This window comes from Quercus lobata, chromosome 2, assembly GCF_001633185.2.
Source record: "Quercus lobata isolate SW786 chromosome 2, ValleyOak3.0 Primary Assembly, whole genome shotgun sequence".
NCBI classification, from domain to species: domain Eukaryota; kingdom Viridiplantae; phylum Streptophyta; class Magnoliopsida; order Fagales; family Fagaceae; genus Quercus; species Quercus lobata.
Window position 1 is genome coordinate 16,082,851 of NC_044905.1, and position 12,169 is coordinate 16,095,019.

General features: G+C 37.1%; 1 protein-coding gene across 2 annotated transcripts; it reads left to right on the forward strand.

The window, feature by feature from the left end:
- Positions 1–434: 434 nt before the first annotated feature.
- Positions 435–7,548, forward strand: LOC115974729 (microtubule-associated protein futsch). Of its 2 annotated transcripts, none has more exons than XM_031095226.1 (8): positions 435–698; positions 844–3,812; positions 3,898–4,056; positions 4,176–4,355; positions 4,555–4,749; positions 5,918–6,016; positions 6,094–6,723; positions 6,930–7,548. In XM_031095226.1, the coding sequence occupies exons 2-8, from the start codon at positions 888–890 to the stop codon at positions 7,281–7,283; spliced, it is 4,542 nt and encodes a 1,513-aa protein (XP_030951086.1). In that variant the 5' UTR covers positions 435–698; positions 844–887; the 3' UTR covers positions 7,284–7,548. The 2 variants fall into 2 exon arrangements, with proteins under 2 accessions (XP_030951086.1, XP_030951087.1); XM_031095227.1 differs by having other exon boundaries at positions 848–3,812.
- The last annotated feature ends 4,621 nt before the right edge of the window (positions 7,549–12,169 follow it).

A 12,169-nucleotide genomic window follows, 5' to 3' on the forward strand; every position in this document is an offset into this window, starting at 1 on the left:
AAGCTCGATAAAGATGTGCCAGTTTTCATCTTGTAATTATTATGCTGTTTAATAAAAATCTTTTTTCCCTGATAAAAAAGGTAAAGATGTTGCCATGTGGATGAGATAGTGACGACATCATTCATCAGAATGCCTCGGGTTCCTCCAATTCCCAAAATCAGGAAACAAACACAAAACCGTTTTACAACTAGTGGAATTAGTTTATCTTATCACCATTAAATTCAGCACTAATTTAATTTTTGCTTGGACAGATCCAAACGAATAGCATGAGCTGGCGTTGGAGCCCCTTTGAATTGTAAAAGGGGAATGTAAAACAAAATTTGCAAAAATTTTAAACTAGATATAGTATTAATTTACTATTTAGTAAACTTATCAAAATGTAAAAAGAAAAAAAAAAAAAAAAAAAAAAAAAAGCGTGAGCGAGGTATTTGAGTTCAAACCAAAGAGCCACATTTCAGAGAAAGAACGAAAGAAACTCTCTCTCTCTCTCTCTATCTCTGGAGACTCTCTCTCTCTCTCACTAAAACTCCATTCTCTATTTTCGGTTTCTCATTGCTGCAAGCATCCAGCCCTAAGATCCAGGCCTCGAATTCTCCACATTGGCGTGTTTGATTCGCTGATCTCGCTCTCGATCCGTTGATTTCTGCACCGACATTTCCTCCGCCGTTGGATCTGAATCTTCTGCTTCGGTTTTTCACGTAAGTTTTTTAATCTGATTGATCTTCAATTCTTATTTAATCTCTGTTTTTTTTTTGAATTTGGTTTAGTTAAATTGAGATAGAATAATTGTCGGTCATTGATGATTTGATTTAATTAATTTTGAAATTTATTACTGTTAATTAGATAGGAGTCACAATTAGCGGTTAAAGTAGTGTGTGATCGGAACAATGACGGCCGAGACGGATGTACACGGCGAGATCACGGTGTCTGAGGTTGAGGAAAAGCGTAGCTATCAGGATCTGCACAAAGACAATAATGGAGTTATTATTAATGGGAATGGGAATGGGAATGAGAAGAATTGTAATAAGGAAGATGCAGACGGCTCTTATGTGTTCGTAACCGGAGGCGACGCGGTTTCGGGCGATCACGTTGAGCCTTCGGATCTTGGCGGTGAGGTCATTGTTGAGAATGTCGGTTTGGAGAATAGGGAGACTGGGGGCGGTGGAGTTGGTGGTGAATTGAAGCCTGAGAGCAACGGTGGTGGTGTTTCGGAAAAGGTTGAGAATGTGACGGAGGATGTTGGGGAATCCGAGCCACGTGGCGAGGCTGAGGCAGAGGCGGAGATTAATGAGAGAACGGAGGTTAAGGTTGAGGAGTCTTCTGAGGATGTAGGGGGGGCTGAGGAGGAGGTAGAGGCGGAGATTGATGAGAGAATTGAGGTAAAGGTTGAGGAGTCTTCTGAGGAAGTAAGAGGGGCTGAGACAGAGGCGAAAGTGGAGATTGATGAGAGAATTGAGGTTAAGGTTGAGGAGTATTCTGAGGATGTAAGAGGGGCTGAGGCAGTGGTGGAGGCGGAGATTGATGAGAGAATTGAGGTAAAGGTTGAGGAGTCTTCTGAGGATGTAAGAGGGATTGAAGGTTCTCAAGTTATGGTTTCCATTTCGGAGGCTGTTGATTGTGAATGTGAATCCACGCAGGTTGATGATGGGAAGGCAGTGGATGGGGAGGATAATAATTTAGAGTTGACTGGGGAAGTTGAAATAATTGAGGAATCTCAGGTTTCAGTTAATAATTCTGCTGAATCTGAGCCGGCGATTGAGCTTGATGACGGAGTGAATAATGTTGAGGAGGAAAGAGAGTATGATTCGGTGACAGATGGTAAAGAAAATGAGGAATCTAAGAATTTGGTGAGTTTGAATGGTCAAACTGATTTGGATCCGGAGAAAGAAAGACCAGAATTGACGGATGACGTTCCTGTGGAAGGTGCACTAGAGGGTCCTGGGGTAGAGTTGGAGCAGAAGCAGAGAACTGTTGTGACTGATACAGAGTTAGAAACAGAGATTGGTAATGGTCCTGTTCCTGTTGATAATGGGGACGGTTTGCCTGCCAATCATACTGCAGATGAACCTACAGAAACCATTGATGCTGAACAAAACGGGTCTTCTGAAAATTGCGAAATCTTGTCCTTCCCGATTGTTTGTGGGGATGATGATGTTAAGGAGATTCCTGTTGAAGCAGACACGGAGGAACATGAAGTGGATTCAGAGCAGAATTCAGAAAAAGCTTCATGTCAATTTGCCAATAAGCTGTTAGAACCAGAAGTTGTCAATGGCCCTGTCCCTGATGAAAGCGGAGATTGCTTGGCCATTGAGCATGATCAAGATAGCATTTCAGAGAATTTAGTTAATAATGATATGGTTGGTGCTACTCAAAACACACCAGAACAAAATGGGTCTTCTAAAGAAGTGGAATGCTTGCCCTCCCCTGTTGTGTTTGGGAAGGTCCCTGTTGAAAATGGTGAAAGCTTCCCTACTGCTCCTGATAATGATACAGCAGTAGAAGTGGATGCTGAGAATGAGGCTTCTCCAATTACTGAAAAGATTCCAACTTGTGTTGCTGAAGATGATATGCCAGAGGCTGAAGTTGGAAACTTAGATGCAAACAGAAGCATAAGCCCTGATGATACTGAGCTAGAAATCAACACTGAGACTAGCCCTGATGAAATTATTAAAGCTGAGAATGGCCCTGATTCTTGTTCAGCTGATGATACAAAGTTAGAAATCGACACTGAGACTAGCCCTGATGAAACTGTTAAAGCTGAGAATGGCCCTGATTCTTGTACAGCTGATGATACAAAATCAGAAATCAAGGCTGAGACTAGCACTGATGAAACTGTTAAAGCTGAGAATGGCCCTGATTCTTGTCCAGCTGATGATACAAAGTTAGAAATCAACACCAAGGTTAGCCCCGATGAAAATATTAAAGCTGAGAATGGCCCTGATGCTTGTCCAGCTGATGATACAAAATCAGAAATCAAGGTTGAGACTAGCACTGATGAAACTATTAAAGCTGAGAATGGCCCTGATTCTTGTCCAGCTGATGATACAAAATCAGAAATCAACATTGAGACTATCCCTGATGAAACTATTAAAGCTGAGAATGGCCCTGATTATAGCATTTTAAGTTCCCATGATAATAATGTAAGGTCTGAAACTGACACTGGTTCTGTTGTCATTGATTCTGAAGAAAAAATATCTGACCAACCAAGTGATGACACGAAGATAGAATCTGGAGTTTCAGAAATGGTCGTTGCTTGTGCTGATGACCAGCATCATTCAATTTCTGCTACAGTTGTGGAATCCAATATAAATGGTTTGGTTGAAAATGAAAGTGGCTTTTCTACTAGTCTAGGTGCTGATGAGAAATCAGAGTCTGAAGTTGAAAATACATCCACGCTAACTAACAGGGATATGCCTTGCGATGATGGCCTTGGATCTGAGTCCAAGGTTCTGGATGGCTCAGCTACTGTGAGTGAAACTGCACTAAACTGTGTGCCAGATGTTGTACATGTTGAAGATGGAGATGATCGGTTGACTAGTACAGATAGTGGTGACAAACCAGCAACTCAAGGAGCTGAGGGTATGTCTGGGATTCATGGTGATGAAACCTCAATAACTTCACCAGAAGGTCCCACTGTTGATGCTTTGGAAGGACTGAATACTGAGGTGGTCAAAAGGCCATTCTATTATTTAATCAGGGTCCCTAGATATGATGATGAAAATTTAAAAGAACAGGTCAAACGTGCTCAATTACAAGTTGAAGAGAAGACTCGAAGTCGGGATGCTATTCGAGCTGAAATCCAAATGAAAAGGGTGAGGAAAGTTATTGCTTCACAATATTTATGAGAGTAAGATTTTTGTTTCTGTTATATGATTGTTGCAATGCTGCTATGATTAGGTCACTTGGAAGGAGCATGGTGAAAATTTTGATGCTGCCATGGCAGAGGAGAGAACTGCACGAGAGTTGCTTAGGTCCAAACGCCAGGAGATGGATTCTGTTCAGTCTATGATTAACAAAGTGAAGAATGCAATCTCTGTTGAGGATATTGGTGGCAGGGTATGCATTCAGTTATCTTTTTCCACAAATAGCTTAATGAGGAATTTGTCTGATCCATTTGAGTTGGTTTCATTTTATGCAACTATGCTTATCTTTTTCAATTTATGGCTGGTAAGCAGATACGAAACATGGAACATGCAATGCAACATGAAACCCTAGATCTGAAGGAAGAAAAGAAGTATCTTCATGAAATGAGGCAATTGAAACAACTTCGTGAACAGCTCTCATCTAATATGGGTAGGCAGGACGATGTTCAGCAGGCTTTAGATCAGAAAGACCAAATTGAAGAACGCATGAAGGTAGTGTTTTCTGGTTGTTATCATTATCTTTTAATATCTATGCAACTAGCAGGTGACATGAGCTATGCACATTTTAAATTTTTTATACTTATCTTTTTGTTCGTTATTTATAAGCAAGTTCTGTAATTATCAATTAGGTAACTTCTTCTTTCATAGTGATTGGCATTCGATAGCTTATCTGATTTATCAGCATTTACAGGTTCTGAGGAAGGAACTGGATGTACTAAGAGAAAATGTTCTAAAAGCTGAAGCTGTCACTAAAGCTGCAAAAAATAAATTTAATGATGAAAGTGATAAGATTAGTGAATTACAAGCTCAGTTTAAAGCTGCAGATGACATTCGCCAAGAAGCATACGCACATTTACAGAGCATGAAGAAACAAGCGTATGAGAAGGTGTGTTGTTTTGATATTTGTGTAGGATTACTGCTATTTGATGGCCGAGTAATAAGTGCAATATTCCTATATGAAGTTTCCTTTAGGGTATATCTAGCTGGATTTTGACAACATATAAAGTATTTCTATTTGGTACCAAAGATATCAGACCACAGAGTAGAAAGTTCTGCAAATGCATGGCGGAATCCATGCCCTGCAATACTATCAATTAAATTTGACTTAATCTAAAAGAAATCTTCAATTAGTTTTAATTATAGTTGATTGCCAAGAACCTTGTGGTTTAGTGGTACTGCTTTGACTGCCCATGGGCCATGGGGGAGAACCTGGGTTCGAATTTCCCTTCCCCCTCTTATTGTAAGGAAATGCTCTGTCTCACTCTCTTCCTTGTTTTCTAACGCACACACGCACGCACAGTTAAGGTTCTCAAGCAAGTGCTCAAAGGTGAAAACTTTCCTTTGTTTAGTGTTGTCCTTTCTGCACCTTTTTAATGAATTTATCAAATAAATAGAAAATAAAATAAAACTATGGTAGGATGGTATACATTAAATGTTGTTAATAATTATTAGATTGATAGAACAGAATATTGGAATGGATTTACTTGTAGGAACTCCAAATTGTGCACTGCAGTTTTTGACTAGAAGAACAGATAGGGAATTTTTTTTACAATCAAAGTCATTAAGATTTAATAATTATGTAACAAGATGACGCATGAAGTGTTTTTCACCTAAAATATGTTGCACTGGTAATGTGTCAATGTAGTTGTTTATAGTCCTGAAGAGGTGTGGACCTTTTATTCGCACTTTTAGAGTAATGTTTATCCCATTATGTGCCAACTGTGCTAATTGATTTAAGTAGCAAAACTAATCAATAGTTTGCACCACTTTCTTTGAGTAGTTTTCTATTTATTTATTATTTTTGTGTTTTTTTGTTCTCTCTTAAAAAAAAATAATAATAATTTAAAAAAATAAATATTAGTAAAACCAATTGTAATAAACTTAGTGTGTGTTTACCACTGGGAGGGATCTATCTAATGTTAATAAAAAAAAAGAGAGAGCATTATTATCTTTTAGCACTTAACCAATTTTGCAGATTCAATTGTTCAAAAAATAATTTGTGCAAATTTCAGGAACTGAGAGATTGACCTTATAGTTATTCCTTAAATCTGCAGAACAAATACTTCTATAGTTACAGGGATGATAATAATTTAGCTGCTAACTTAGTGACAAAGGGAGAAAAGGAGGAATTGCAACGACTATGTGTTAACCAGGTGAGCTCATATAGTCCTTTTGTTGCTCTCATCTAGCAAAAATGCTTTAGTTTAACACTTACAGATCAACTTTATAGGTGGAGAAAATTATGGAACTATGGAACAAAAATGATGAGTTCCGTAAAGAATACATCAGGTGCAACACTAGGAGTACATTGAGGAGACTGAGGACTCTGGATGGCCGTTCACTCGGTCCCAATGAGGAGCCACCTCTAATTCCCACCGTAGCTTATGAAAGGGCGACCAAGGATAACTCAAGGGTGACCAAGGATAACTCTGTGTCCCTGCTGTCAGCTGTGGAACAAGAAAAACCTGTTAAACAAGAAAAACAAGTTGTACAAGTGGAAACTGAAAAGGTAAAGGAGAAATCCATCGTGAAAACTGCTGAACAAAAGAATCAGACAACTAAATCTAAAATGCCTGTGAAACCTGATCTTTTGGGGAATGGCTTAGCAACTGTTTCCGGCAGAGATGAGATTGAAGAGGCAAAAGAAGAAGAGAGTAAGCTAACAAAGGAGGAAGAGGAGTTGGCCAGAAAGGCGGAGGAATTGAGAAGGGAAGAGGAAGCAGCCAAGTTGAAGGAGCAACGTAAGTTGGAGGAGAAGAACAAGGCCAAGGAGGCCTTGGAGAGGAAAAAGCGAAATGCAGAAAAGGCCCAAGCCAGGGCTACGTTAAGAGCACAGAAGGAAGCTGAACAGAAAGAGAAGGTAAATTCTACTGACCTTCCCAATTCCATGACTTCAGTTGGCATTTTAGCATGCCGGAACTATATGTGCATTATGCATATGCCTCTCTTAGGGTTGCATCCTTATTTGTGCTCTTTCAATAAAATACTTTTTCATTAAAAAAAAGGGTGTAATGCCTCTCTTCTTTGCCTTTCTGTATCACTCACCATTGCATGTGGTTTATGCAGGAAAGGGAGAAAAAAGCAAGGAAGAAGGAAAAAAAGAAGGCATCTGGAGAAGAGGCTACTGATGGTGCCGTTGAGCTAGAAATTGCTCAAAGCTTAGAAACTCCAACTGAAACTACCAAGGAGTCTGAAACTAGAGAAAAGCCCATGACAGTAACAAAGAGGTCTCAAAAACCCTTGCAATTTACTAAGCCGGCCAAGGCAAAATCTATTCCTCCACCTCTTCGCAACCGCGGTAAGAGGAGGATGCAGACATGGATGTGGGTCCTTGTTGCTGCTATGGTTGTTTTTGCCTTGTTTTTGGTGGGGAACAGCAGCTTCTCGTTTAATTTTGGTCTTCAAAGGTTTGGTTTTTGAATACGTATCAATACATCTTATTATTAACTAGGTATCCTATAGAGATTTGGTGAGATATTCCCGTAGATATATATGCAATTCTTTTTGTTCTTCCCAGGATTTGTTTTCCTCTAGTTCTGTTCAGTTACTATAAGAGGTTTTTTTCCTACTCACACCCCATTATAGATTTGATTTCTTATTAATTGCTTATATGAAGAACAGAAACTTTTCAAAGTGTTGCTTCGACTAGTATAATAATAAAGATGGTGATTTAGCATTGTTTGCATCTCTCTCTCTCTCTCTCTCATATTGCAATTGTAAATGCAGTCTTTTTGCGAGCACTGCAGGAGTAAGATGTGCTTGCTAATCTATTGTGGTAGAATATTCCAAATGATAGATTCCTGCCAATCTTCTGGTGGTTGCCCTTTGGCCCACACTATGAAAGCAAAAAATCCGAACCATTTTCTTGGATAAAAAATGGAATCGCTTTATCATCACTCAAAATGTCGTTTGCCTTTGCTTTTTTATTCATTTTTCCCTTTTCACGGGGAAATTTTTGGCTAAAACCTAGTTTAATATATATAAAGTGTAGATTCCAAATTTCCAATTAGTATAGGACCTTGTTGAATAAGGGATCTAAATTACACCAAAAATCAGTTGGTGTATTGGCCCCAATAGTGTGAAGGAAGAGAAATAAATGCACTCTGTTAAATAAAATTCTTTTGAACAATTTGGAATGTGCAAGCAAATTTTTGGTTTCTTTCTGTCTTTCATTAGGGGATTGGGCCTTCAAATGACATATTGAGGCAAATGACTATGACAATAATTTTATTCAATCATAATCCCTCTCGTTAACTATCGTTTAATTTTTATTTATTTTATAATAAAAAATCTCTCTTGTTAGTACAACAGATGCTTACAATCCTATCAAAAAAAAAAAAATTACACAGATGCTTACAAGGATAGGAATCCAACAATATATTGATAACTATACATACTTTATAAGATATAAATCCCGTACGATAATATCTCCATTCAAAAACAAAGATAATTAAGATAATTCCTAAGAGATAATATCTTCCCTATCCAATAAAAAAAAGAGGTAATACCTTCATCTTAGACAAAGATATTCCTAATCATAACTCCATTAACAGGTAAAGTATCTTGCTCTAGAGCAAGAGATTTGAGATTCAAATTCATTTACACTATAAATTAATTAGTGTATTAACCTGATGATAAGAGCAATCATTATGGAAGGGACGCTATAAATTAATGTTCTTTATAAAATATATATATATATATATTTCACTTCCTCCCCCTAATAACCATCGTCTTTAAGAAAGAAGGAATTCAAGTAGCTGCTTTAGGATAATTTTGAATGGATCATATTATTGTGCAACCAGCTTAGCATTCCTCCTTAGAGCAACAGAAGCTTGCCTGTAAGGTTGAAACTTGGGAAAAACTCATTCTCCCACATCAAATTCATGCTTTCTGTGCTTCCCATCTAGATACTTTTGTCATGCAATCTTGAGTGTGCTCGATGTGTTCCCTAAGTTCCCGCAAATTTTGATCTCGTTGTGTAAGCTCTTGCCCTACTGCTTCAACCCAAATTGTGCTGGGAAGATAATCCCACAATAATAGTCGCTCTCTATTGTAAACCACCTCAAATGGTGTGGTTTTGATTGTAGAGTGCCAACTAGTGTTGTAACAAAATTCCGCCCATGAAATTTATTTGATCCATTCTTTGGGGTTCCTATAAATCACCTTAAGTCCTCGTTTGTTAGGGGGTGATAGGCAATGCTAAAGTTAAAACTTGCTCCATTAAGCCTGCATAGTTCATTCCAAAAATTGCTTGTAACCTAGGATCACGACCACGAACTAGAGTTTTTGGAAAGCCATGGAGTTTGAAAATGTTGTCAGAAAAATCCTAAAGTTACCTTAACCGCTGTTGAAGGATGTTTAAATGGAACAAAAATAGCTTATTTAAGTACCCACTTCACCCCTTGTAACTTCATTTCTTCCCCTAGTCAATGACACTTATGATCAACATGTCAAAATTCCATAATATGGGCCATAGCATACATAGTCAATGTGAACCTAATACCGGATCATAACCCTCCAAGGTTCCAACCCAAGTATGTAAAAGTCTATTGAAAAAAAAGGTGCCATTCAAGTGTAATGGGACTTGCCGACAATTGCGATCCAAAAATTTATTAAATCTTATCAAATAAAATGGTCAGATTAACGAATACATCCAATGCAATCGAACTATTTTTTATAGATAGTCGAGCTACTTTTAGTCAAAAAATTCATATTTTAATTAACTTTTGTTACTTTTAAATGCAAGTGGGATCCAATTGATGCTTTCTTAATAAATGGCTAAGAGAAATTAGTAACAAAAGCCAAGCCCGTTAATGTTTGCTTCTTGTGCACAAATTTCATCAATTACCTTTCCTTCCTTTTGCACAATTTCATCAATTAATTATTGTGCTTATGAAATTCTAGGTGCATTGACTTATTCATAAAGGCTTGTATTTTTTGTTTTTATTTACATATTTCCCTTTCCTTATATCGTTTGGAGCATCGATTGTCATATTTCATGTACTTTTTGTTTTTATTTTCTTGTTCTTGTTTAGGATTAGATCCTATCTCATTAAAATCTCAAAATCTCTCCAATTTTTTATTTAAGAAATAGATCTAAGCTATGTGACATTTAAAAATCAAATAAATGTCACTTGTCACGTATTGAACAATTAAACAAGAAAGAGCCAAGTCCAGCCAAAAAAACAAGAGAAATTGTTATCACTAAATGATCTTTTTTACATCTCATCTGAAATAACCGAGTTTAAAATTCATCTTTAAAAAGGCAACCATCTTAGTTTCATTGATTCAATGATGAGGAAATTTGTACTTGTTGAAAACCTAGATACAATGAACCAATCTCACCATCCGACTTGGAACATTGTCTATTTGTCCACCTTATCCCTCACGGCATATTCAAGAGAAATTAAAGTAGTCCAAGACTCCAAGTAAAGCTAATTAATACAACCACTATACAAATTGGACTCCGTACTATCAGAAAATAGTCTGGTCATGCATGTGTTGCTCCAAGTCAAGATATACAACTATATAAATTATACTACGTACTATCAGAAAATAGTCTGAAAGCTCCATTATTACGTTCTAAACAAAACCACTCATTGACCTGCCTTAAAATGTTGCTTCACATTTTCCATATTTGCAGCTTGAATGCTTGATTTTTATACTCAATTTTGGGGCAATAATTTACCTGGCTATCATTTAAAAAGATTTGCCGTTCGTATAGACATGGATTTCTAAACTTTTTAAGAGTATGATACGAGATTAACGTGAGCAGAAATAGCATAAAACATTTGTGTTTTAGGACTTTAAAGGTAGAGAAGTTCACATTTTTTGAATGCTCCATCCATATAAACATTCATTGATAAAGCAAATATGAAAATGGGAGAATCAATGGGCACAGAGAATAATAATACTCGACAGTTGACATGCACACTCGATCTTACATAAGCACTGTAGGAATTTGAGGACAGCCAGCCAGCAGGGTTCAGGTGCGTGAAGAAGAAGCACAGATAGTGGATGACTCACGTTCCTGCCTTTATTGAAAGATCATCTCTATGAATCATGAAAACAGTGGAAAAAGGATTCATCCCGTGCCCATAGCCCATAGCTACTCGTGCATTTTAGGAGGACCAAAGGGACATTCAAATAAACATTGTCCCCCCACCCTTCTTTTTGTTTGGTCCATTGCCTATGTTTCCCCCACTAGACCTTAACAATACCAGGCTTGACTTTTAAGTTTTAAACTGTGTTTCTTTTTGTTGTGGTTTCTCCTACTTTCTGTGTAATATGGGTTTTGTTATTTTTTCCCCTTTTTCCCAAAAAAATTTTACTTATATGGGGAATGAGATTCATTCAAACCTGGTATGGAGACCATTCGAGATTTAAGTTCTTTACAAATTTAAAGGTGAACCTATTACCATATCAATTAAAATCATATAAAATTACTTAATAAAATGAGATCTTAAAAAACGTGGCATAATATATATCACTCGATTCATGATAAGGTATATCTCACTATGAAATAGACCCTCTATTCTAAGGCAAATAGTGAAATCTTTCATAACTCTTTTGATTTGTCAATTTGATTTAAAGTTAGTTAGAATTAGCTTGTTTTGCTTTGAAAATGGGTAAAAATACATTTTACCCCATCATGCATTGTTACTGTTCATGGAATTACACAAATGTGTTGTGTGTAACATAATTTAGAAACCTTATAACATCTTACCGCCACCGAAGTGTAGCTTGGTAGTAAGAGTCTTTGTATTGTTTTACATGATGCTTAGTAGGAGTTGAGTAGTTCGAGTAGTGACGTTTCAATGAATGTGTTATGCCATGACGATAGCTCCATCAAAACTCCAATAGTACACGTGATATTGTCCATTACCGTTACGTGGCGTGGGATCGATGAGTCTATATCAAAGACTCCCCTTTTTATTAATTAAAAAAAAAAAAAAAAAACCTTAAACACTTGATTAGATGCTCTTCAAGGCAAATAGTGAAATCTTTCATAACTCTTTTGATTTGTCAATCTGATTTAAAGTTAGTTTGGATTAGCTTGTTTAGCTTTGAAAATAGGTGAACATACACTTTATCCCATCATGCATTGTTATTGTTGATGGAATTACACAAATGTGTTGTGTGTGACATAATTCAGAAACCTTAAAACATCTTACCGCTACCGGAGTGTGGCTTGGTAGTAAGAGTCTTTTGTATTGTTTTACATGATGCTTAGTAAGAGTTGAGCAATTCGAGTAGTGACGTTTTAATAAATGTGTTATGCCATGATGATAGCTCCATCAAAACTC

Excerpts from the sequence above, each read along its gene's own strand:
- LOC115974729 (XM_031095226.1), top strand. The coding sequence starts at position 888 with ATGACGGCCGAGACGGATGTACACGGCGAGATCACGGTGTCTGAGGTT. Across the intron at positions 6,017-6,093 it reads AACGACTATGTGTTAACCAG|GTGGAGAAAATTATGGAACT; the intron begins GTGAGCTCATAT and ends TCAACTTTATAG. Across the intron at positions 6,724-6,929 it reads AAGCTGAACAGAAAGAGAAG|GAAAGGGAGAAAAAAGCAAG; the intron begins GTAAATTCTACT and ends TGGTTTATGCAG.